A 24,133-nucleotide genomic window follows, 5' to 3' on the forward strand; every position below is an offset into this window, starting at 1 on the left:
AAATCATGCTGCCTAAAAGCTGCTCCCAGGCTCTCACTGTGGTCTTGTCAGGAGGAGTTTAACTTCAAACCAATGCATCGAGCCAGTAATCCTTCCAGCCTCAGCACCACCCAACTCTCCTCTTACTCTCACAGCTTCTGACCGCTAAACTTGGGTGATGGATGACATGAGTCTCTGCCTTTTTACACAGACCTCTGACTGTGATTTCACTTTCCACATCACAGCCTCCTGGGCCATGAAGGGCTGTGGCTCCGGCAGCAACACCATGTTCCCCAGATGGCAGTCACAGTAGTCCTGCTGTGAACACTGTCCTGCCAACCTTTTTGTAGATGCGTGTCCTCACTCCTCTTCAGTCTCATACCTAGGAGTGGGGCTGCTGGGGCATAGTGCTGGGGAATGTTTAATTTTATCAGAAACTGTCGGTTTTCCAGAGTGGCTGTGCCGCTCCGCACTCCCGCCAGCCATGTCCAAGCATCCCGGCAGCTCCCACCTGCGCAGGGTCCAAGCTGCCCCTCCTCCCGTCAGGGCAGCTGCCTCCTAACCACTCTCTCCCTGCCACCTTGGCTCCAGTATCTTCCCTCCTGCTGTAAAATGTCAGGTGTTAAAAAAAAAAAAGTCAGGTGTTGTTACCCCACTCTTGAAAACCCTCTTGGGTTTCCTGGGGCCTTTTCAATAGCCCACGAAGTCCTCCGTGCTCTGCACCCTCTCTGCTCGAATCCTGCCACTGTCCCTGCACTTCCCTGGGCCTGGCTCCATTCTGTCCAGCACGTTTCACCTGAAATATGACGTAATTGTGTGTGTGTGTTGGAAGGTGTCCCCTCCCTGGAATGTCACTCTCTCGCCGCGGTACCCAGGGGCACTCAGCGTGGAATGAACGTGTGAACAGGAGGTGGGTGCCGCACTGAAGGCTGAGCAGGGTGCTGTAAGGGCAAGTGGCCAGCGGGGTGGCCAGCGGGACTGGGTCGTCTAAGAAGGTGGCATCTAAACTAGCAGCTGAAAGCCAGAAAGGGACCAGATGTGGCGAGAGGGGAAGGGCATTCTGCACGCAGGGGATGTCGCTGTGCGGAGTGGGTGACACGGGAGGGCAGGAGGCTAGGTGAGCAGTGGGATCTCATCCTGAACACTGTGCCAGCCACTGCCCATTAGGCCAGGCGGGACCCACACCAGTAGGCCCCCCAAGGTCCCTTCTCCCCGATCCAGCCCCCAGTTCTAATTTGCAGCTTCTGCTATGCTGTGGACTTTATAATCCATCCATGTGTTAAAAATGAGAAAATAAATACATAGATAGACAAACAGAATGATGGTCTCGGCAATGAAAACAGAACACAAAACCCAGTGCGTTTTGTTCTTTTGTTTTGGCCGCACTGCACGGTACCTTATTTCCCCGACCAGGGATCGAACCCACGACCCCTACATTGGAAGCACTGAGTCAACCACTGGACCACCAGGGAAGTCCCGCAGTGTGGTTCTGACTGGGAGGTGTAGCCGGCTAAGCAGAGCCAGAGCCTGACCTCGGTTCTACTTTTTCCTGAGGTTTCTCACTGCTGCTTCTGGCTGCTGGCCGCTCCTACAGTGACCCCTATCATGGTGATGGGAACACTGGACAGCTACATGCAAAAGGATGAAACCACTGTCTTACCCCACACACAAATATCAACTCAAAATGGATTAAAGACTTGAATGTAAGATCTGAAACCAGAAAACTCCTAGAAGAAAACATAGGCAGTAAGCTCTTTGACATCAATCTTTGCAATCATTTTTTTGGTTTCACACCAAAAGCAAAGGCAACAAAAGCAAAAATAAACAAGTGGGACTACATCAAATTTAAAAGGAAACCATTAACAAAATAAAAAGGCCATCTATGGAATGGGAGAAGATACTTGTAAATCATACATCTGATAAGGGATTAATATCCAAAATATATAAAAGGGACTTCCCTGGTGGTCCAGTGGTTAAGACTCCACACTTCCAATGGAGCCTGGGTTCCATCCCTGGTTGGGGAACTAAGATCCCACATGCTATGCGGAGCTGCCAATATATATATATATATATATATAAACTCACACCACTCAACAGCAAAAACAAGCAAAAAAATTGATTAGAAAAATGGGCAGAGGAACTTGCACATTTCTCCAAAGAAGACATACAAATGGCCAACAGGCACATGAAAAGAAGCTAAGTATCACTAATCATCAGGGAAATACAGATCAAAACCACAGTGAGATCACCCACACCTGCTAGAATGGCTATTATCAAAAAGTAAGAAATAACAAGTGTTGGTGGTGAGGGTGTGGACAAAAGGGAACCCTTGTGCACTGTTGGTGAGAATGTAAACTGGTGCAGCCACTATGGAGAACATTATGGGGGTTCCTCAAAAAATTAAAAATAGAACTACTATATGATCTAGCAATTCTGCTTCTGGGTATTTATCCAAAAAATGAAATCACTATCTTGAAGAGATACCTGCATCCTCCTGTTCACTGCAGTATATTATTCACCATAGCCAAGACATGGAAACAACCTAAGTGTCCATTGGCTGATGAATGGATAAAGAAGATGTGAGCCACATGTGTGGGGGGTGTGTGTGTGTATCTATAAATGGAATACTGTTCAGCCACAAATAGGAGTTCCTGCTCTTTGCAAGAATGTGGATGGACCTTGAGGGCATTATGGCTTAGTGAAATAAGTCGGAGAAAAACAAATACTGTATGATCTCATATGTGGAATCTACAAACAAAAACAAGACCTGGGGACTTCCCTGGTGGCGCAGTGCTTAAGAATCCACCTGCCAATGCAGGGGACACGGGTGTGAGCTCTGGTCCGGGAAGATCCCACATGCCGCGGAGCAACTAAGCCTGTACATCACAACTACTGAGCCTGCGCTCTAGAGCCCACGAGCCACAACTACTGAGCCTGCGTGCTGCAAGTACTGAGTCTGCCTGCCTAGAGCCCGTGCTCCACAACAAAGAGTAGCCCCCGCTCTGCAACTAGAAAAAGCCGCACACAGCAACGAAGACCCAACACAGCCAAAAATAGAGAGAGAGAGAGAGAGAGAGAGAGAGAGAGAGAGAGAGGAAGGAAGAAAAACGGACACAGAGCAGATTCGTGGCTCCCAGAGACAGGGACAGGGAGTGGATGAAATGGGTGAAGGGGGTCGAAAGGTACAGACTTCCAGTTATAAAATAAATGTGTCCTGGGAATGAAATGTTCAGCATGGTGACTGTAGTTAACACTGCTGTGTCGTGTATGTGGAAGTTGCTGAGAGAATAGACCTTAAAAGTTCTCACTGCAGGAAAAAACTATGTGAGGTGATGGATGTTAAGACCTACTGGCGATTGATCTGTAATGTGTACAAACACCAAGCCATGATGTGGGCAGCCGGGAGCCAGAGGTCTGCGTGTGGGAGGTGGTCCGGGCAGAGGGAGCTGGGCTCTAAAGGGGCAGGAAGGGGAAGAAGGGGGCACAGGGACGTGCCGCCGTCCTCCTCCTGAGCTGCCTGCACCGCGGGGCCTGTGTGGAGCTGGACCAGCCAGGGGCCCTGGAGCCTGCAGGGCTGAGGTCAGGGCTCCGAGGGGACTCCCACAGTCGCTGCTGCTTCGACGGGCACCTGTCCCCTCAAGCTGAGGAGGTGAGGCCTCTGACTTCCCCAAGACAAATCCCTTCGGGATGGGGGCTCTGGGCGGCAGCTAGGCTCACACTCCACCTCCCATAGCACCCCCGCCCCAGCCTTCTCTAGGGGTCAGGGTTCCACGGCCGCAGACGCCACTTCTTCCCTCCTGGCGCCCAGCTGGCTCGGGATTTGTGGGGTCCAGCCTTCCTCCATCCCGGCCACCCCATCCCGTCACCACAGGATGCAGACTGACAGCCAGTTCGCGAGGGCTGACATCTCACATCCCGAGGGCTGTGGGTCCCAGGCGTGCAGTGGGAATTGGGCCGCGGGGCCATGGGCCCTCCCCGCTCTAGACCAAGAGCCAGACCAGCAGAGGCCGGGAGAGCTCTTTCCAGCACCCAGGCCCCTCCAAGCTCCTCCTCTGTGCTCCCCGCCCACCCCACAGAACCCAGTGGGTCGAGGTTCATTCAGAGGGGCCAGTCTGGGAGGCCAGGGAGGCCCAGTAACTTGCTTGGAGGCTGCGGGAGGTTGGCTGACGTGTAGGGAGGGCCACCCCAGCCCTGGAGAAAGGTCTGGCCCTGGGCGGGGGTGGACCAGCTCCCAACCTTCAAGGCGCTTTCCCACCAAGACACAGCCGAGGCTCTGGACCTCGAAGGACAGGCAGAGAGGTGAGTACCGCCCGGGGCCCCCAGTCCCCACACCCTCCGCCCCTGGGCCACCCCCTCTCTGCCCCCACGCGCTCCGTCCCGCTGCTCCCTCTGCCCGAGGCAGACGCGGGTGCGGGCCGAGGCGCCTCCCCGGCTCGCGCTGCCCTGGACACGCTGCAGGCGGCGGAAGCGGGTTGTTGAGTGGCTTAGTGACTGGAAACCCCGAGAGGTCCGAGACCCTCAGCCAGCAGGGGCAGCGTGTGTGCACGTGTGCACCCCGGGCACTCTCTCCACGTCTGTCCTGGAATCAGGGGCCTTCTCCACCGCCCCACTGAAGTCCACGCTGCAAGGCCACCTCAGAGAGGGGACATGGGCGTGGGGCTGCCACAAAACGCTCCCCGCCAAGCCCGGCAGCCCCGGCCCCTGGGCACCGCACTGGAGGTCTCTGTGCGCTGTGGGCGCTGGCCCACCCGAGGATGCTTCCTCCCTCCCCGCCGAGCCGCACTCGGGGAGTCTTCTGGGCAATGCAACAGCCGGTTCTGTCCTTCCCATTTCCCACTCTGGGACCGTGGGGATCAGGGTTCAGGAGGGGTTTTGGAGCCACGGACATGGGTTCTTGGACGAGTGGTGGCAGCTGTGGGGCAGCCTTCCCTCAGTTGTCTGCCTGAAGCCACCATCACCTCCTACCACGTGGGTGCCTGTGAACCACAGCCAAACCCTGCCTGTCTCCATCTCTGATCAAGGGGCCCCTCTGAGAAACAAAAGGGGGTCAGCACAGATGGTACCAGCCCCACTGCCCCCACCAGGCACAGTCCCTGACCCAGACTTCCTTTGAGGAATCGAGGGCCACGCTGCTTCTGTTTTTCTACCCGATGCGCACGTGGTGCCGGAGGCTCTGGGAATCAGCTGGCCCGGCACTGACCCCGCCCGCTGCCACCCCAGAGGGAAGCCCTGTGCCTTTGGGATTAGCTCCACGGTGACAGAGGCCAGCCACACGCCCCGCGGCCAGCGCACGAGGAGGGCACTGGGGCCGCAACATCAGGGATCCCAAGACCCTGTGCTCTGAATGTACTTGGGGAGGTGGATACATCTCATCGACTTAGGCCTGCAGGCTGCAGAGCCCACAGCACCGGGCTGCCAGGGCGTCGGGGTCACCCTGACGAGGAGACACTTCACGGAACGCGCATCTCTCCGGGAGGGTCCTGGCGCTGCTTTGGAGGGCGGCCTCGTACACCCTGGGTGTTACACACACTTTCTCAACGGGTGTCAGCAGGTGGCCAGAGCAGGACAACATGGACAAAAATAAAGTCGGCTGAGAAAGCACAAAGGTTGTATTCCTCAAACCCATACACACACTGACAGGTACCGCCACGTGTGGACACCAACCCACCAAAGAGCGTGCCCTGGCTCATGCCAAGAATACCCTCTGTACTTGTTTTAAAAACTTTTATTGCGCATAAAATGGCCCATTCCCCTTTGTAGATCAGTTGTTACCACCTTTAAACTTTTCTTTAAACTCTCTCCACTTTCTGCCCCACTGAAAAAATTCTGCTCTTTGAAAAGATAGCGGATAGTCTATCACTGCTGGTCAGAGCAGCTGGAGGACAGCTCCCGGGGCAAAGGCCACAAGACGCCATCTGAGCAGGACTGGACCCCCAGGTGGAGCCGCTGGTGGCCTCGGACTGAGGCGAGGTGCGCTGCCGCCCTGGCCCTGCTGGAGCTGAACCTGGCTCTCCCTGCACAGGCCTCGGGCTTGGGCCTGCTCATGCCGTGGCATTTCAGAGAGAGATTTCCTGCTGCCCTGCCTTCAAGGGACTTGACAGGAGCTGAGTGCATTTCCAGAGCTGGGAAACACTGCATGCAGCCCGTCAGCAGGGCACCACAACAACCTGCAAACTAGTGGTTATAAAACGGGAGCTTTCAGAAGTGCTCTACTAGAACCTGAAGTCGCAGCCCTGCGGGAGGGAGTGGGGAGCATTTCCAAGCTTCTCTGCAGCCTCCAGGCCGTCCTCGTTCCTGCAGGCACGGTGTGCTTCCGCAGCGGCGGGTGTCATGTCCCTCCTGGCCACTCTGTAAACTTGTCCTCGTCCTGGGTGGGCAGAAGCTCGAGGGACGGGCCTGGCAGTTGCGGTGCACCGGGGCGGTGGGTAGGAAGGGTAGGCAAAGGCCACACAGGCGATGAATCCTGTCCCAAGCCCAATTTTATTGGAAGGCTGGGATTTGAGGATGGATCTAGAACACCCTCCACTCCCCCTTCTAAGAAACGAGAATAGAAACGGAGGCTCTACCTCATCAAGCAAGAGGTGAAGGTCAGAGCCGCGAGGGCTGGAGCAGCGCGTGCCCTGGATTCCAGACGGCAGCTTTGGGACAGACTGAAGAAAAAGACAGTTCTTTGCTCCTTTGCAGTGAGAATGACTCTGTTCAAGTTGAGGCACGATGTGGTTCCCCAGGGACGTCCCAAGGTCGGTGTGGACGCCCCCTGTCCTGCCCTGAGGCCTCTCTTCCCTGCACGCAGTCCCGCTCCACCAGGAGTCGGCTGGAGGGCCTCGGGACTGGCCTGGCGCTGCCCTCGCTCCTCTGTGGACGAGCACGGCCCCTGCAGAGTCTAACAGTGGCTCTGCAGGCTGGACACTGCCGGCCTCTGGCTGAGCCACGGCACGAGCTGGCTCCACGGTGCTTCCTGTCCAGTGCCTCCCCACGAAGAGGTGCTGGGCTGGAGCTGGGCCGGAGCTCACGTGTGTGTGTGGGGGACCCCAACTGGAGTCCCCCAGTGTGCCGTCACTGCAGCTCCAGCTGGCTGGATCTGGGCCTCGCTGAGCAGGGTCCCACGCGCTGGTGCAGCCGGCCTAAAACTTTCTTCAATAAACGTGCTGTGGCAGGTGAGATCTCGGCACCAAAACGGAGGAAAAATGGGTTCTGCAGAGCCAGGATTCCAACAGGGAGGCCAAGAGGCATCTGCGCCTCATGGCGTGGCCTCCAGCAGCTCAAACGCGTACTTGACAAGCGAGCGGTGTAGACACGGACGCCCGGGGCCGGGCACAGGAGGACGGGCGCTGCACGCCGGGCCCACACGGGGGTCTTGCTGACCTGAGGGTTCAGGTCAGCCCCACGATGGAAGAGTAATGAATGGAGTGACAGCGCGGTCAGCTGGGACCCACCTCCACACCCCTACCCAGGTGCCAAGCAATCAGTGGCCTGGTAAAGATATAAAAGTGAAGTTGCTTCTTTTCAAGTATTAAAAAAATAAGTTAATTGACAAAGAGGCCACGCCTCCCAGGCTGTCAGCTTCGTTCGGGGCAAACCCAGGAACGAGGCGAGGCCTCCCGCCCGCCACGAGGAGCCCGTGACAAGGCCGCAGGCCTGTGGCGGGGCCAGAAGAGGGTCTCTGCCCGACCCTGAAGTCAGTATCTTCCAGTGTTGTGAATTAAAAGCAAATGCAGCAGCCTCAGGCCTCAGGCCACAGCCAGGAGAGGCCTGGAGTGTGGCACTGGGCCGCGGGGCGGGCCTCCTCAGCCCTGGATGAAGTCTGCGCTGGCCCCCTGGGCCTGGGGATTGAGGCGGAGCAGCGTCCCTCCGACCAGGCGTCCCCCCAGGATCCGCGTTCCCCGTCTCTGAAGCAGGAGGGCAGGGAGGCCTCTTCGAGGAGGCTGCGCTACTGGACCACCGTCTTCACTGGGGCTCCCACAGCTCGGCGCTTGACTGCTTCTCAGAGCCACGAGGAGGTCTGAGTGCAAACTCCCAGGAGGCAGCAGGCCCACTCCGACCTCGGATCTGGGTGGTCTGGGAGCAGCCAGCCCGGGTCGGACGGTGCACAGACCAGCCAGGGCCGGGCGGCGCTCAGGACCAGTTCAGGCTGAAGCCCTTGGACAGCATGGCGGCCTCCAGGTCCTTGTCCTCCTCCTTCTCCCGGAGCCGCTGCTCCTCCAGCAGGGCCACCAGGGCGTCTCTCTGCTCCACCACCTCCAGCATCTCGTTCAGGATCCTCTTCTCCTCCGACAGCTCCTCCTCTGTCTTCAGGTGATCTGGGCAGAACCAAACACGTGAGTCCCCAGCGCCAGAGGCAGCGGCCCGCACCTGCCTCCCCACCCCTCCTACCTTCCATGGCCATCCGCTCGCGGAGCTCCTGCTGCAGCCGGCTCTGCCGGTCCTCCAGCTCCAGCTCCCGGGCGCTGGGGTTTCCGGGGATTTGGGGGGAAAACGAGCCAGTGACTGGTGAGGGGTGGCACAGTTCCGCACCCCCTAAACTGGGAGGGGGCTGCGCTCCTGCTGCGACGGGCCCTGCGCCCACGTCCCACCTCGGCTCCCCCAGACCCGAGGCCACTCACAAGATCATGAGCTCCGACTCATAGCGCACCACGGCGTTCTTCTCCTGCACCAGCTTGAACCACTCCTGCATCAGCTTGGGGTCGTCCTTTTTGCCCATGCCTGCCGAGAGAGGGCGTGTCGGGCAGGCCGTGCCGCTGTCCCCAGCCCGGACGCGGCAACGGGGCAAGTGTGCAGAGAGCCCAGCAGGGCGCTGCCTGACGCTCCTGGGCCAGGCCCAGTCTGCCTTCGGGCACGAGGACGCCCACCCCCAAGGGTCCCCAGCCTGCACCTTCCTCTGTCCCTCCGGCCGGCCTCACGCCCCAGCCACTGGAGGCAGCTCGCCTGGACCTCTCCTGCTCGGCCACTTGCTTTCTCTTGGCATGTTTTCGGTGCTCTGCCCTCCTTTTTTCTCTTTTTCATTCATCTAGCACGTATTTGGTACTTGCTAGGTACTAGGTCTGCTCTGAGGCCAGTCTAACGAAGAGGCAAATGGAGATTAAAAGGGTGCTCGGCCCTCCTTTCCGGGGACACTCACTACGGCACCTCCACAGCGTCACTGCCCCGAGGCCTCCTCGTTTCCGATACCCTGACCAGGGAGGTGCCTCTCAACTTGCAGCTTCCTGACAGATGCTGCGCGACCCCTGCATGGCAGACGCAGTACGTCCCTGGGAGGTGTGGGGACTCTCACCAGGGCAGGGAGACCGCAGGCTCCCCCCAACCCCCTGCTCTGATCCAAGCCCAGCAGCAGCTTCTGGGGCTGGTGCCACCCACACTCGGCTGCCTGCACCCTACTCAGCTGACACCCGTCTCCACCAGGAGCGGCCTGACCCCCTCGGGCTCAGCCGCAGCAGGAGGGAAGGAGACCTTTCCAAGGAGCCACACCCCCCGGAGGGGACACAAGGAAGCCCACGGCCGTAGTGGGTCCTGTCCAGACGCAGAAGCCAGACTGCGGTGGCTCTTCGCTGTTTGCAGATTACAAGCCACTCGACAGTCTCAGGAAACTTGGGGACTCTCTTCCTGGAAAACTGCACGTGAACACATCCAATATCTCTGCCAAGGACTCCAGGTGTTCATGGGCCCCACGAGTCCACCCACGGCTGGGCTAAGAGGCCAGGACGGGGAGGTCTCTCCAAGTGCCTCTGCTTTATGGGTCACTGGTCAGAAGTCCTCTCCCAGTAAAACCAAGCCCAGGAACACACGGGGTGGCTCTTGGGGACCCCGACCTCCCACCACACGCGAGGGCAGGGGCCGCGTCTGCACTGCGCTGTCCTGGGTCCTGGGTCCTGGCCCAGCACGCGGAGTGCGTGCTGGGCACCGGGGCCAGAGCACTCCCGACCGCCCGGTAGCCCCCATCCAGCTCCGTGCGTTCCTTCCTGAGCGGCTCTGCACAGGGCACCCGCGGGGCGTATGGGGAGCACGGGGCCCGGGGCAGGTAAGCTCTCTGGGCGCCAGGATGCCTCCTGAAGCGCTCGACCCAGCTCCGGAGGGACGGCCGAGGTGGACGCAGCTGGTGGTGGTCAGCGGTGAGCGAGCGCCGGGGAGAGCAGAGGAAGGTTAGCGGGTTAGCCGTGGTCACACTCCCCGGCCCCACCCGCATGCCTTGTCAACGACAATCACCACCACAAGGGACTGCAAACCAGACAAACTTAAAACACACACACTCAGCAAGACACAGGGCAGAGAAGTCTGCTTTTAGTGGTTTGGAAGGAACTGGGGCATCTGTGCAGAACAGTCTTTGTAAGGACAGTATTCCTCGACGTCACCAGCACAAATCACTGCCACACGGGGCAGGGCTCCTCACCCGCGTCCCGGTCCCTCTATCTGCGGGACTGGAGGCTGAAAGGCCCGACCACGAGTGGTGGCCTGGAACCGTGGATGCCTGCAGCCTGAGGCCCCCAGACCTGGACCTGCTCCCTGCCTGCACCCGCCCCCCAGCCCCCTGAGACAGTCGAAGGGATACTGTACCTTGTAAGGGACTGCCACATACTCAGGGGGTTTGTAACAGGGCTACCAGGTACCAGAAGAAGAAGGAGAAAGAGCTGGGTTTCGGGTCCCTGTTTGACTAGTGTTGCTACGGCCCCCCGAGAGGCGGTGGGGAGAAGGTTGGGGTTTACTTTACCTTCCTGGACACAGCAAGGGCAGAAGGAGAGAGGTCTACGTCGTGGAGTCCCGCCACTGGGCTCAACTTCAAAAAGGGCCAAATAAGGAGGACGAGGCGAGACGGACAGAGAGGAGGGGGAGGTGGAAGTGGAGGGGGAGGGAGAGGAGAAGTGAGAACAAGCAGAGGACAGAAAGCAAACGAAGTGAGAAAGGAACAACAGGAGGAAAAGAAAAAATACAAGAAATGGAAAAGCAGAAGCGAGGGAAACACGTCTACAAATGAATTCAGTCCTGTATCCAGCACAGAGACTGAGCGGGAACAGCCCCGGGCCTGGGGAGGGCGGGCTCCCTCCTCCTGTGGTCCTGCCGGGAGGGCGGGAGAGCTGGGGATGACAATCTGGGGGCCTTTTGGGTTTGGGGATCCCTCCGTGAAAACATCCAAAGTGCCAGCAGGCCTGCCCGCTGCCGTGGAACAGCCAGGCCTGAGTGAGAGTTCTCAGATGTTACCACGTGGGTGAATCTAAGGGCTGGGAGGCTCTCTGGGCACTGAACCCATAGAGGAGCTCCCTGCCATGGAGGTAGCGCCCAGTCTTTGATGGGCCTCCAGGGCCGACACCTGTGATGCTCTGATTCTGAGCCAGGGCTCGTTGGTCCAGCGCGTCCTCACGGAGGCGGTCCCCACTGCCCAAATCTCTGTCCCCGCACAGCCAGGGAGAGCCGATCGCCCCTATTCCTCTGCCCCTTCCCTCTCCGCAGAGGGTCGACGCCACAGCTGGGGACGCTGTCACACTGCGGACTGCACGACAGGACACGCCAAAAACTCACAGAAACAAAGCTGGGAAGTCGTGCAGAGGACATCTCTAGACTCGGGGCCTGGGGCTCTCAGGAGCAGGGACCGTCAGCAAGGGACCATCACAGAACCACAGGGCACACGCAGGAGCCATGGCCCCACGTGGTAGGCAGGGCCTGGACCATTAGAAACAAGCCTGTTTAGGTGAACACAAGGGCCAAGCAGCCACGTGTTGGTTGAGAGGCCCTTTAGTTAGCAACGGGGTGAGTGCACCTGCCATGTTTTCTCTCTTTTAAGCTCTTCTCTGTGTTCTCCACAGGGCTTTGTGCATGAATCTGATATTGGGTGAAAATTCACGACTAAGGCCAGAGGCTGTGTGTGTGGTGGGTGTGCAGAGGCTGTGTGTGTGAGGTGGGTGTGCAGAGGCTGTGTGTGTGGTGGGTTTTCAGAGGCTGTGTATGTGTGGTGGGTGTGCAGAGGCTGTGTATGTGTGGTGGGTGTGCAGAGGCTGTGTGTGTGTGCAGAGGCTGTGTGTGAGGTGGGTGTGCAGAGGCTGTGTGTGTGGTAGGTGTGCAGAGGCTGTGTGGGGGGTGGGTGTGCAAAGGCTGTGTGTGGGGTGTGTGTGCAGAGGTTGTGTGTGTGGTGGGTGTGCAGAGGCTGTGGGTGTGTGGTGGGTGTGTGGTGGGTGTGCAGAGGCTGTGGGGGGGGTGGGTGTGCAGAGGCTGTGTGTGTGGTGGGTTTTTAGAGGCTGTGTGTGTGGTGGGTGTGCAGAGGCTGTGTGTGTGGTGGGTGTGCAGATGCTGTGTGAGGTGGGTGTGCAGTGGATGTGGGGGGGTGGGTGTGCAGAGGCTGTGTGTGTGGTGGCTGTGCAGAGGCTATGTGCGTGGGGTGGGTGTGCAGATGCTGTGTGAGGTGGGTGTGCAGTGGATGTGGGGGGGTGGGTGTGCAGAGGCTGTGTGTGAGGTGGGTGTGCAGAGGCTGTGTGTGTGGTGGGTTTTCAGAGGCTGTGTGTGTGGTGGGTGTGCAGAGGCTGTGTGTGTTTGTGCGTGTGTGGTACGTGTGCAGCAATCACGTCCAGAGTTCCGAGTGGCATGACCAGCTGGTCACTGGGGCAGGCGCGAGCCCTCCTTTCTTACAAACACCCCCAACTTATAACTCATCTACATCCAACCTTCTCTGTCTAAAGGCTGGTGCTCAGGACACCTGGATATGCCCACAAACTACAGGGTCCCCACCTCTGACGCTTCCTGGGATAGATGTTAAATGCAAACAGGCTGCAGTGAAAGTGGAACAGCATCCCTGCCTGTTAGCAAGGGACAGGGACATGACACACAGCCACACGCATCCGAAACAAGGAGGCACGTGCGGCAGCATAGGTAAGAATGTGCTTCCCCTTCTAGACATCACAGAACGCAGCATTCAGCCCCTTTTATGCAGACCACATTCTCAGACGCCCTTCCAGCACAGAATACGGCATGAGATCGCAGAACAGGACTCAGGACAGAAATTAGGCGAACAGCACCCTCGTGACAACAGGCAGAGCAGATGTGAAATGGCCAGAGGCCATGAAGGGCAGGTTGTGACTCTCTTCCTTAGCCTTCCTGCACGCTCTGCTATTTCCATAATGTATACTTTATAATCAGAAAAAACACCCAATAAATACTGTTTTATAAAGAAGAAACTGAAGGAAAAAAACAGCCAAACAAGGGGAGTTCCACCCCAGACCTGAACCTGAAACGAGCGTGCAAGGGAGACACAGAGACGCTGGTTTGGAGCTAGTCTCTTGCCTCATTTGGAGACATGAGAGACACAGGTTTGGTTCACCAGCTGTAAGGGCAGAGAGGTCGTCACACTCATGGCAAATAGAAGTCGTTGACATTAGTTACTGTATAACATCGGGGAGATGGGTTCCTGTCCATGTGCATCACTCACTCTGACCCCAGCTGCCACCCAGAGTACCCAGAGCCCGCGTGCCAGGTGCGGCCTTGCAGGGTGGCCGTCAGCACCCACCCTCCCCAACTTCGGGTCAAGCAACACGTGTCACTGAACTTGAAAAGCTGCAGATTATCATCGTGCAGCCAGGCACATCTCATGGATTCCAGAGGGACGCGTGACGTGAGCGTGGCAGTGCGTCAGAATTCAAACCACGGGCACCTGTGTGGCCTCCTCTGGCCCCTGCACTGGCCCCGGGGGCTGCCCAGCCAGACAGGCACGGCAGCTCTGCCGTCAAAGGAGGGACCGGAGGCTCAGAGGATCTGAGGTGTGCAGCCCGACTAAGACCCACCCTCACTCTCCCGTTCCCAGCACAGAGGGCCCTTCCTAGAGGACCGACATAGGCTCCAGGCAAACCCAACAAAAGGACACAGCTTGGAGGACAGGGGTCACACACAGAGCCCACTCGGGTGCCAGACCTGGAAGGGCCACCAAGCCGCCTGCGCCCCGCCTAAAGGAGAGGCCCAGAGAAGGCGAGTGGCTGGGCTGGGGACACGGTGAAGCGGGCCTGAAGCCAGGTTTCGTCTCCCTAAGTCGGGTGCTCTCCAGCGACTGCCTTGCTTCTCTGGTGGCCCGGGGCCGGTCCAGGACCCTGCAGGCTGTGGAACAGTGGGCAGCCACGACCAGTCCTGCGGCAACCTCCCTCCACTTGTTCTTTCTATATATTTCCATCTCCCCTGCTTCCTCATAAAGGCTTTGCCTGCAGCACTGCATCCTCCCTCCCACCCAATCACCCCACTACAGGGAACGTCAGGGTAGCTGGAGACAGAGTGGCTGGTTTGCAAGCCGTAGGGCGGCATGCAGCATCTGACAGGGTGGAAGGCTCTGCCCGGCAGGCCCGGCAGACAGACAGACAGCTGGGGAGATACCTTGTTAGAAAAACTCAGTATGGAAAAAACCTCTAGACTGGGGGAAAACAAAGGGAAAAAAAATGCATGTGAAAACTGAGCTCCAACACACACACACACACACACACACACACACACACACACACACACACACACACACACACACACACACACACACACACACACACACACACACACACACACACACACACACACACGTGTACACACACAGGCTGGGACACGCACACACACAGGAATGCTGGGGAATCTCAAGGATTTAAAGTTCCTAAAGCAAAACCAGAGCCAGGCTAATGCTCAAACCGACAGACCAGCCAAAAATCTGCCAGCATCAACTAAGGGGGGCAAACAGCACAGGCAGGCTCGGAAGGGGGAGTGGGCAGGTGGGACGTGCTTCCCTGCCTTCCCACCACAACTCACAGCAACAATGAAAGCCCCTCCCCAGTCCTTTACACTACGTTTCTAAACCACTCATGTTCTTTCAATTTCCCCTTGAGACATACAAATCATGAGGTGAGGTCTTGGAAAACTAGAAATCAGGTGTATGTATTTCAATTAATTTTTTTTTTTGGTCACACCATGCTGCATGGGGGATCTTAGCTCCCCGACCAGGGATCAAACCCACGCCCCCTGCATTGGAAGCACAGAGTCTTAAACAATGGACCGCCAGGGAAGTCCCCAGGTGTATATATTTCTAATTTAAAGTTCTCCAGAAGAGATGTTTTTATCTGAAGTTGTCCAGTTGCCTACCTTGGTCTAGTGCAGCAAGACTGGTGGCTGGGCAGGGAGGACGCTGCCTCTGTCCTTTAATGGGTCCTTTGAAATCACAAGATTCAGCTTTGTGAAAAGGGATCTTTATACTCTGTGGCTCAGAAAGAGGCTTTTAACAGCTTTGGTGACTTTAACGGTTAGCTGAGAGCCACTGTAAGACCCCACGGAAGCACGTCTGTGTGGTGGGCAGAGGCCGGGCGGGGATCTGGAGGCTGGCCTCCTCTTACCCACGCAGGAAGGAAGGTTGGTGCTGGGTTTCCCTGTGGCTCTTTGGGGATACAACAGTAGAGAAGCAATCAGATTCTACACTTCGGGCTCCAAATTTCAAAAGGGTAAAATTTCCCCAAATAACGAGATTACCAAGCATTCTAAGAAGGAAACAGCATCAGGAACTGAAAAGGGGGCTGATTCTGGCATCTGTTCTCCTCCCAGACCCTATGGGAGGGCAGCAGCCTCTGCGTGCTGAGCAGAGCCCACCGAGGCTGGACTTTACACAGAAATCACAGAGAACTGACAGAGCAGGAAGTGAATCAGGCAGCAGGGGTCATAAGGTGTTTAATGCAGGCGTTCACAATTCAGAGATACACTGAGTTCCTTTTTCTATTTATTTCATTTTCCCCTGGAATTTGTGGGAATTCTAAACCCAGAAGGCTAGAAGCTGAAGTCCAGGGACACAGAAATGGAAACAGCAACATCTTATCACTCAAACCAACAGGAGCAAAGAAAACAAAACTAGCCACACGAGGTAATCAGTGTGGCAACAGTACTCGAGCTGGGAGGGAAGGGCGAACGTAATTTTAAAGAAACGGGTTCGATACTTCTTCCCAGTAGATTCTGAATTAAACAAAAAAATACTTGTCACATTCGTTTGGAATCGACATAAACGTTGCCCAGGGGTGTCGGGAAGCGGCGGGAAGGGAGCCCAGGACGTTAGTCAGGGGTGGGGTCTGTTAGTCGGGGTGTAAGCATCAGCCCTTCTACAGCAGCAATGGCCACGAGGTGGCAGCACCTGACACCAGAAGCTCGGGGCCCTGGAGGGCCATGCAGACGGGCGAACCCGTGGACATGGGGTGAGAAAGCAGAGCAGAGGCCAGTGACAGCCCACCCCCAAGGAGGCCGGGAGGCTGGGAGCCTCCTTACTGGTAGAGCCTCTCTAAGACCAGAGCTCTGTCTTGAGTCGCAAGCAGAATCATGCTTTGGTTTTTAAATGAATGGGCCAAGAAGTGACTCTCAAAAGGATGGGATTACAGTAAAATATGAGAGACAGTGACCTTTGTCCCCTCGTCTGTCTCAAGAGCACTTTCAGGCATGGAGCCTGCATGGGGAGATGAAGAGGTGACACCGCCTGACCCAGGACTCCGGACTCCAAGAAGGCACTGGGCCCCAGGAGCCTTGGCTCCTGATACGAGGGCAGCCTTCCAGGCGGAAAGGTGCCCAAGGTCTAGAGGTGAGACTCAGGCCTTGGTTGTTTCTCTGATCCGACACAAATGGTGAGCTTTGTATGCAAGACGGCAAACACACTGAGTTTCTTTGAGATGGAGGTTCCACTTTAGAAGGCATGGGAACGGCCTGGAAGGTTTGTTAAAACAGGTAACCAGGCCTCACCTCCAGGGTTCCCGACTCAGAAGGTCTGGGGTGGGGCCTGAGAACCTGCACTTCTAACAGGCCCCCAAGGGGTGGTGCCAATGCTGCCACTCCAGGGACCATACACGAGGGCCACTGCCTGGGACTTCTCCTGTCTTTGTTGAAAAGAGCTGCAAAGTAGGTCCCTGGACAGAGCAAGAAGGGGGGTACATTCTCAGAGGCATCGGTCAACACAGCCTCAAGTCTGGTGAATCTGGGCAGAAATCACCGTGACACCACTCCCAGGCACCTGGACCTCTCAGGGGGTGCCTGAGCACGCCCTGATGGAGACAGTGGAGGCCGAGCTCTCTGTGTGTTTGGTTCCCCAGTGTGGTTGGCAGTGAGCTCTCCGGGGGGAGTGGGAGGGATGTGCTTCGAGGGGAGGTCATGGTAGAGTGTGTGTGTATGCGTGCGTGTTGAGTGTGTCGTGTGTGTTCCTACCGTCAAACAACCCAACGATATTAGTGGGACCAGAGTGAAGATTTGAGGTTGACAGGCTGGGGTAGGTGAACTTTTATTTATAAAACATTAAAATAACCCCGGGCAGCAAAAGCTATCTCAGGTTTCCCCCTGGAGCACATACGGGCAGGGGGAGGTCGGGCATTGCTCCCTTGGAGCTGGAAAAGGGCCTGTGCTTTTGCCACCTGCTGGTTAGCGGGATGACTTCTTGCTGTTTGTGAGCAGGTGCGGGGGAGGGGGCATCAGCAGGGTTAGTTCAGCAACAGGGCTGCATACATACCACCCAGACGCAAGTCGATGAGGTCAGTGTAATAAGACTCTCCCCAATAGTCTACAACAAGGAATCGGTGAAGAGAGTTACTGCATCAGATAACCCTCTGGTCCCCCCGAGCCTCGAGCAATGAACGGCGTGAAGCATAAGAAACACCCAGAGACGTAGCAGGAGGGGGACAGGTGGCAGCTGGAAAGCATGTGTCCCCCCGGGTGCCCCCCCGCCCCCCCACGTGCACACTGTAGCCACAGACCTCTGGGTGCGAGGGGCGGTCACAGAAAACCACAGGTGACTGCACTGACAGAAAGCGATCGGCCAGGACAGAAGCCTTGGCTTGGTTGGGAATCCTGCTGGGACTCAACCTCATCTCAGATTTTAAAAAACTCAAGGGCAGATCAAAGGCTACGAACCTCCTTAATTTCTAAATATGAGAAGCCCCAGGCTGAGGGGCTGAAGGCGAAACGTGAACACCCTAAAAAAGCTGTGTCAGGAACCAGCCCTCAGCTTGCCCTGTCCACACCGACCCCACCAGAAGCAGAAGCACTTCTGCTGGACGGTCTGAGATAAAGGAGGCCCTGTTTCTTCTGCGTTCAGGCCCCCAAGGTCTCCAGCCCCCCTAAGAGCAGGCAACGGGCGGCAACGTATTCTTGTTCATCATACCCCAGGACCCCGACACAGGCGCTGTGAGCGAGGGCGGCCCCCAGGACCGTAACGCACGCAGAGTAGAGTCGGCTGCGGTTCGCTACCTTTTCCTCCACAACCCACAGTCTGACAGCTGGTCCTGGCAGCCTCTGGTTCCACACGAGGGCTCCTCCTTCCAAAACACACACACCGGAAAGCAGACTGAGGCTGATCCAGTGGGTTCCAGAGACAAAGAGGGCTTCCCAGCTGCCCCAGACCAGAAACCTCACGAGTCTCCGTCTTATCCAAGGCTCTGAAGCTAAACTTGCTGTGCGGATATACGTGAGACTCAGAACTACGCGAGCCTTCTCTGGAAGGCAGCTAGGCCACCAGTCTGACCCCTCAGAGAGCCCATCGGGTGAGACCGAATGGCCAGTTCAGGGAAGGAGCTGACCAGCACTACTCAGCCCGAGTGGCCTCCTCAAAGGCTCGGCTGCGAGCAAGCAGACGAGCAGGAGGCATGGGACACAGAAGCCCAAGAGAAGGCACAGCTGAGCCTCAAAGACGACCTCTGCCAGGTGGGAGCAGAGACCCAGGGGCTTCTGCCAAGAGGGAGCCTAGGAAGTGATGTGCTTAAAAGAAGAAAAGCGAAGTACTGGGTTCCTGTGTCGAGTGTTTCCAAATGCATTGTGGGAATCTCCCAACGGAGGTACCACAGCCCGTCTTTGAAACAGGAGACGTGTATTTGGACAGAAGTTCTGGGAAGCTTAGCAGACTCTTGACCACAACTGTGGTTTCAACCTGCTCTCTGGAAGCTTCCGGCTCTTCAAGTGCTGTTCTGGGGTCTCCCAAATACCCGATTCACAACTACTTTTAACTCATAAAAAAACTTAAACATGGCTTCCCTCGTGGTGCAGTGGTTAAGAATCCTCCTGCCAATGCAGGGGACACAGGTTCCATCCCTGGCCCGGGAAAATCCCACATGTCGCGGAGCAACTAAGCCCGTGCGCCACAACTACTGAGCCTGTGATCTAGAGCCCATGAGCCACAAGTATTGAAGCCTGCGTGCCTAGAGCCTGTGCTCCGCAAGAGAGACCACAGCAATGAGAAGCCCGCGCACTGCAACGAAGGGTAGCCCCGCTCGCCGCAACTACAGAAAGCCTGCGCGCAGCAACAAAGACCCAACACAGCCAAAAGTAAAAAATAAAAAAAATAAAAAAAAAAAAAACTTAAACAGGACACACCATGTTCGAATCCTTGATCCGCCAATGTGTAACCCACTGAAGCCCATCAACATGTTAATCTGTGCTGCAGGTAAACTTGCTTCTGTGAGGCCCCAGGACCAGGCTTCTTCTGCCCTCTGTGTGCGAGTGTCTGCCCTGCCTGTGACGCGTGGGAAAATGACACTTCATTCATCAACTTCAATCCTGGCCTGCTAGCAGGGTCTCACTCTCGGAGTGTCCTGCCAGGGTGGTCCTCCAGGTGCAGGGTGGTCCTCCAGGTGCAGAGTGATCCTCCAGGTGCCAAGGTGGTCCTCCAGGTGCCAAGGTGGTCCTCCAGGTGCAGGGAGGTCCTCCAGGTGCCAGGGTGGTCCTCCAGGTGCCAGGGTGGCCCTCCAGGTGCCACAACACATAGCACATCTGGTTCTGGGTTCACTGTATGTTTGGGAGTATTTATCTGATCTCTTCTTCATAAAGAATCTGAACTGCAGTTGGATCTGTAGTGATTCCACTGAGAGAGCAACTCCGACTTTCAGCTGCAGACACCCAGACCGTTCTCACTGTGCATGTCCTGAGATTCCCATGGCTGTATACGACCTGCCCCCACCTCTGCGCATCAGGTGCCCACCCTACGTCCAGGGCTGGACTGGACATGGAGGGTATTAACCCTGCAGCTCTCCACAACCTGCATTTTCAAATTGTGTTTATTAACATTTAAGAGTAATTTTTTTTTTGAGTTAAACTTGAACTCATAATTTGTCTTGTAAAAAAGCGTTCTGCTGCTTTTTAAAAAAGTTTGAAAACCACTGACTTAGACGAAATTCTGGTTGTATGTGTTTACAAAAAGGTAATTATGTAAACAACTAGTAAGCGGAATTTCAGCAAAATCCCAGGTCAATCTTCAGTGGTCCCTTTTCTCTGGCCCCTTGGCAGGCAGCAGACTGAGGAATGCAGCCTGCTGTGGAAATGCCGAGGGGCCACCATGGACAAACCGCAGGGCAGCTGACAGACATCTGAATGCCAGGCGGAACCATCAGCGCTGGGTGTGCATCTGAACCTCAGAGCCCTGTGGGGCACAGGGGCACTTACGCAAACTGTGGCCCCTCTCCACCTCGGCAGGAGGAATCTGAGGGTCCAGGCTCCTCCTGGCATCTTCTGCAAGCAGAGAGAGCAGAGAGGGCAGGGCCCGCGGGTCCCCGTTCCCACTGCTTGCAGGGCTGCTCCATCCAGGTGGTCACGTTTGACAGAGGAGGCCGGGTCAGGGCACGCAGGGCGGGGGCCCTGCCGGGTGAAACTGAGTCCCCGCTCCCGGGCACAGGGGCTGGCTCGCCTCCGGAGTCAAGTTCTCACATTTCATCTGGTGGCACAGTGAGTCCAGCATCAGGCACAAGACATCACAGCCTCATCTTCCTGCCTCGTGTCCTGTCTTCACCTGAAGGTCACCCTGAGTCCACTGCTAGCTGCATTCCGTGGCCGTGAAGGGTCAGGACGGGAGACACCTCCTCTGTGCCTGACCCCAGTCCTCCAGAACCCCACGAACGCATCCCGACACCAGCCGCTCACTCGGAGGCCAACCACTGGTCAGTCTTCCAGCAAGATCAGAGGCAGCGACAGGCCGCATTCGTGGCTGCCTCCTCCTGATTCACCTTCAGTTTACCCTCAGCCCAAAGCCCAGAGGACCCGCCCCCCTTCCCAAGGAAAGCCACGTCACCACCTGTCCTCATCCCTGGTCCCACGACTCTAGTGCTGACCCTGGAGACCCGTGCTCTCTACAAAGGGATGGAAGCTCCAGATTCGGGGACTTGGGAAGGCAGGGAGGAATCGCTTGTGCCTGGGTTGGGGCTACAGCTGGGGCTGATCCAGTGGTTTCAAGGTCCTGAACCAAGAGGGCCTCCTGGGCCCTCGGCACCTCTTTGCTCTCCAAGCCCCACTGTGCTGGGCCCACCCACAGGCTCTGGGGACAGTGGTGTGACTGCACTGCCCCCATGGCTCTGCCCCAGGAAGGGCAGTTACCAGCACATGGCCCTCACAGCCACTTCCCAGGGTCTGCTCTGCTTGGGCTCTGCCCTGAGTGCCCAGCCTCCAGGACAGAGCCTGGTCCACCCGGGGCACCAGCTCCACCCGTCGGGGCGGGGGCGGGGGTGGCCTGCACGAGCAGTTCTGTGATGGTTCCTTGTGCACAGCCTGCCCCGTTCCAGTCACTGTCTTCTCAAGGAAAAGATGGGGGGGAGGGAGGAGAGAGGAGGCCCAGGGCGTCAGCAGCAGATGGTGGGCCGAGGGGACGGCCAGCCCTGAGATGCATGGGCCTTTCTCCTCCTTTGCTTAACAGAAGCCCCGGCTCTCAGTGACGAGGGGACCAGAGAGAGAATCCTGCTGGAGACTAGCTGACTCCCAGGGGCAGGACAGGAACTAACCTCCCGCGGGGCTGGGTGGGCATTCCTCAGGGATCCCCTGTCCACCAGGAACCCAGCTGGTACCTGCTTCCCCACGCAGCGCCTTCTCCACGGCGACGCCCCTCTCCTCCAGCTGGCGCTGCTTCTCCTCCACCTGCTCCAGCTGCCGCTGGATGATCTGCGGGCGACATGACAGCGTGAAGGAGGGAGAAGGGCGAAGCGGGCGGGTGCCCAGAGCGCGGCACGAGCACACGAGGGTGCAAACACCCCAGCGGGGCTCTTGAGAGTCTCAAACAGATCCTGCTTCGACAAGATTAAAACTGCCCAGCGCAGACTTGCGCTTGCTGGGGTCAGGGGTTGGGGTGAGGGACCGGGAGTTTGGGGTTAGTGGCTGTAAACTATTAGACGTAGGATGGATGAACACCAAGGTCCTGGTGTACAGCACAGAGAATCACAGCCAATCTCCTGGGATAAGCCATCATGGAAAAGAGTATAAAAGGAATGCATACACGTAGATAACTGAATCACTTCGCTGTACAGCAGAGATTAGCACAACATCGTAAACCAACTCTACCTCAATGAGAAAACATGGCTCCACTCTGCACGGAGTGAGGCTTCTCGGGGATGATTGACACCCGGGACGACCTCCCACCCCGAAGCAGCGGCAGGGACATATCTTCACACAGAAAATGAAATAAAATCCAGGGATCCGGTCATGCAGGGAACGCAGATCCAGAGTAACGTCCGGGGAAAGGACGAGAAAGCTGGTTTTGGAAAACCAAAGGAATCTCTTCGCTGGGAATGGATTTGCTGTTCATGTTTCTTGCTGCTGTAGAGCTTTTGATTATTGTCCGAATCTTTATGAACACAGCTATATACATACGATTTCATTAAAAAACCACATTGTATTTAGGTATCATTTAATACTTTGCGTTAAAAATTATTTTTTGTTAAAAAAAAAAATCTGGGGGCTTTCCTGGTGGCGCAGTGGTTGAGAGTCCACCTGCCGATGCGGGGGACACGGGTTCGTGCCCCGGTCCGGGAAGATCCCACATGCTGTGGAGCAGCTGGGCCCGTGAGCCATGGCCACTGAGCCTGTGTGTCGGAAGCCTGTGCTCCGCAACGGGAGAGGCCACAACAGTGAGAGGCCCACGTACCGCAAAAAAAAAAAAAAAAAAAAAAGAGGGAGAAGAGAATAGTGGCTTTTTAAAAGTGGTTCGTTTTGTTCCTTCATATCTTGACCGCTTTAATGCCGGGAATAAGATATGGCATGGTCCTTGTCCTTGGGAACTCACAGATCTGGAGACGGTCATATAAACTGGTTCCTGGAGTACAACTGAACCTTACAGGCACTGTGATAGACGTCACTGTGGGACGTGGTACAGTAAGCAATCTACCTTTCTGATAGCAGTCATCCTTTTTTTTCCTTTCCTGCTTTGGACTGGGCTTGTCTTTTTACAATAAGTATGGGACTGAAGTAGATGTGGGAAAGCTAGACTTTGGCATTTTCCAGCTTAAAAAAATATCCTCAGAGGATTGATGGGTCCTTGGAAGGACCTGTAGTAGAAGAGTTCCTCACTTAAAAGAAGTAATGATGAGGGCTTCCCTGGTGGCGCAGTGGTTGAGAGCCTGCCTGCTGATGCAGGGATCGCGGGTTCGTGCCCCGGTCCGGGAAGATCCCACATGCCGCGGAGCGGCTGGGCCCGTGAGCCATGGCCGCTGAGCCTGTGCCTCGGAAGCCTGTGCTCCGCAACAGGAGAGGCCACAACAGTGAGAGGCCCACATACCGCAAAAAAACAAACAAACAAACAAAAAAAACTGAAAGGCCTGGGACCCTGAGGACAGCTCCAACCTCTAAATCCCAGGCGCGTCGGAGGCCAGCCAGTCACAGCTGCCTCTTGCTAACAGCTCTGACAAACGCAGGAGCTGGCTTTACAGTGGTTCTTCCAGAGCTAGGGTCTAGGAGACTCAAAGCCGGGCCCCTCCCTCTCCCCCAGCCAGCGCCCCCCGCGAGGTTTCTGCAGTTGCACGAGTGGCGGCCCTGCTCGCCTCCTCTCCCGCCCTCCTGTGGGTGCGGACTCCCAGCGGCTCACCTGGGCGCGGTGCAGCCGCTTCAGCTCCTCCTGCTTGGCCTGCCTCCGGGCTGCTTTCTGCACACGCCGGGTCAGCTTGGTGTTCAGCTCCTCCTCCGTGTAAGTCCTCGGCTGCAGGGGACGATAGGGGTTTATTCAGTCAGGGTCACGGAGGCCGCAGGGCAGGCGGGGGCGAGGTGCGCGCAGACGCCCAGACCCTCAGCCTGGCAGGAGCTCCACGGGCCAGGGGGCACCTGGAGATCCATGGGAGACGCTCCCATGGGGCAGGGACAGGAGGCTGGCTGCACAATGACTGCTGGGCAGTTAGGACAGGAGGGTGGGGCGCCTTTACTGCTGAGATCACCAGTTTCCCATGTAAGGACATCTGCTCTT

The 24,133-nt window shown here is 56.8% G+C and overlaps 1 protein-coding gene across 21 annotated transcripts in view; it reads right to left on the reverse strand.

Moving 5' to 3' along the window:
• MICAL3 (microtubule associated monooxygenase, calponin and LIM domain containing 3) overlaps positions 1–24,133 on the reverse strand; it is a 196,777-nt gene that overhangs the window by 16,789 nt on the left and 155,855 nt on the right. For 17 of the 21 annotated variants that reach the window (XM_073789266.1, XM_073789264.1, XM_073789265.1 and 14 more), the window contains 5 exons: positions 23,762–23,872; positions 21,690–21,846; positions 8,583–8,682; positions 8,353–8,426; positions 5,690–8,279 (listed from right to left, as the gene is read on the reverse strand). In XM_073789266.1, coding sequence (XP_073645367.1) covers positions 8,095–8,279; positions 8,353–8,426; positions 8,583–8,682; positions 21,690–21,846; positions 23,762–23,872 — 627 coding nt within the window. In that variant the 3' untranslated portion in view covers positions 5,690–8,094. Of the gene's footprint in view, positions 1–5,689; positions 8,280–8,352; positions 8,427–8,582; positions 8,683–17,443; positions 17,495–21,689; positions 21,847–23,761; positions 23,873–24,133 lie in introns of those variants that run through there. The other 4 variants (XM_073789286.1, XM_073789268.1, XM_073789267.1 and 1 more) reach the window with 3 other exon arrangements.

This window comes from Tursiops truncatus, chromosome 11 (genome assembly GCF_011762595.2).
Source record: "Tursiops truncatus isolate mTurTru1 chromosome 11, mTurTru1.mat.Y, whole genome shotgun sequence".
Classification (NCBI taxonomy): Eukaryota; Metazoa; Chordata; class Mammalia; order Artiodactyla; family Delphinidae; genus Tursiops; species Tursiops truncatus.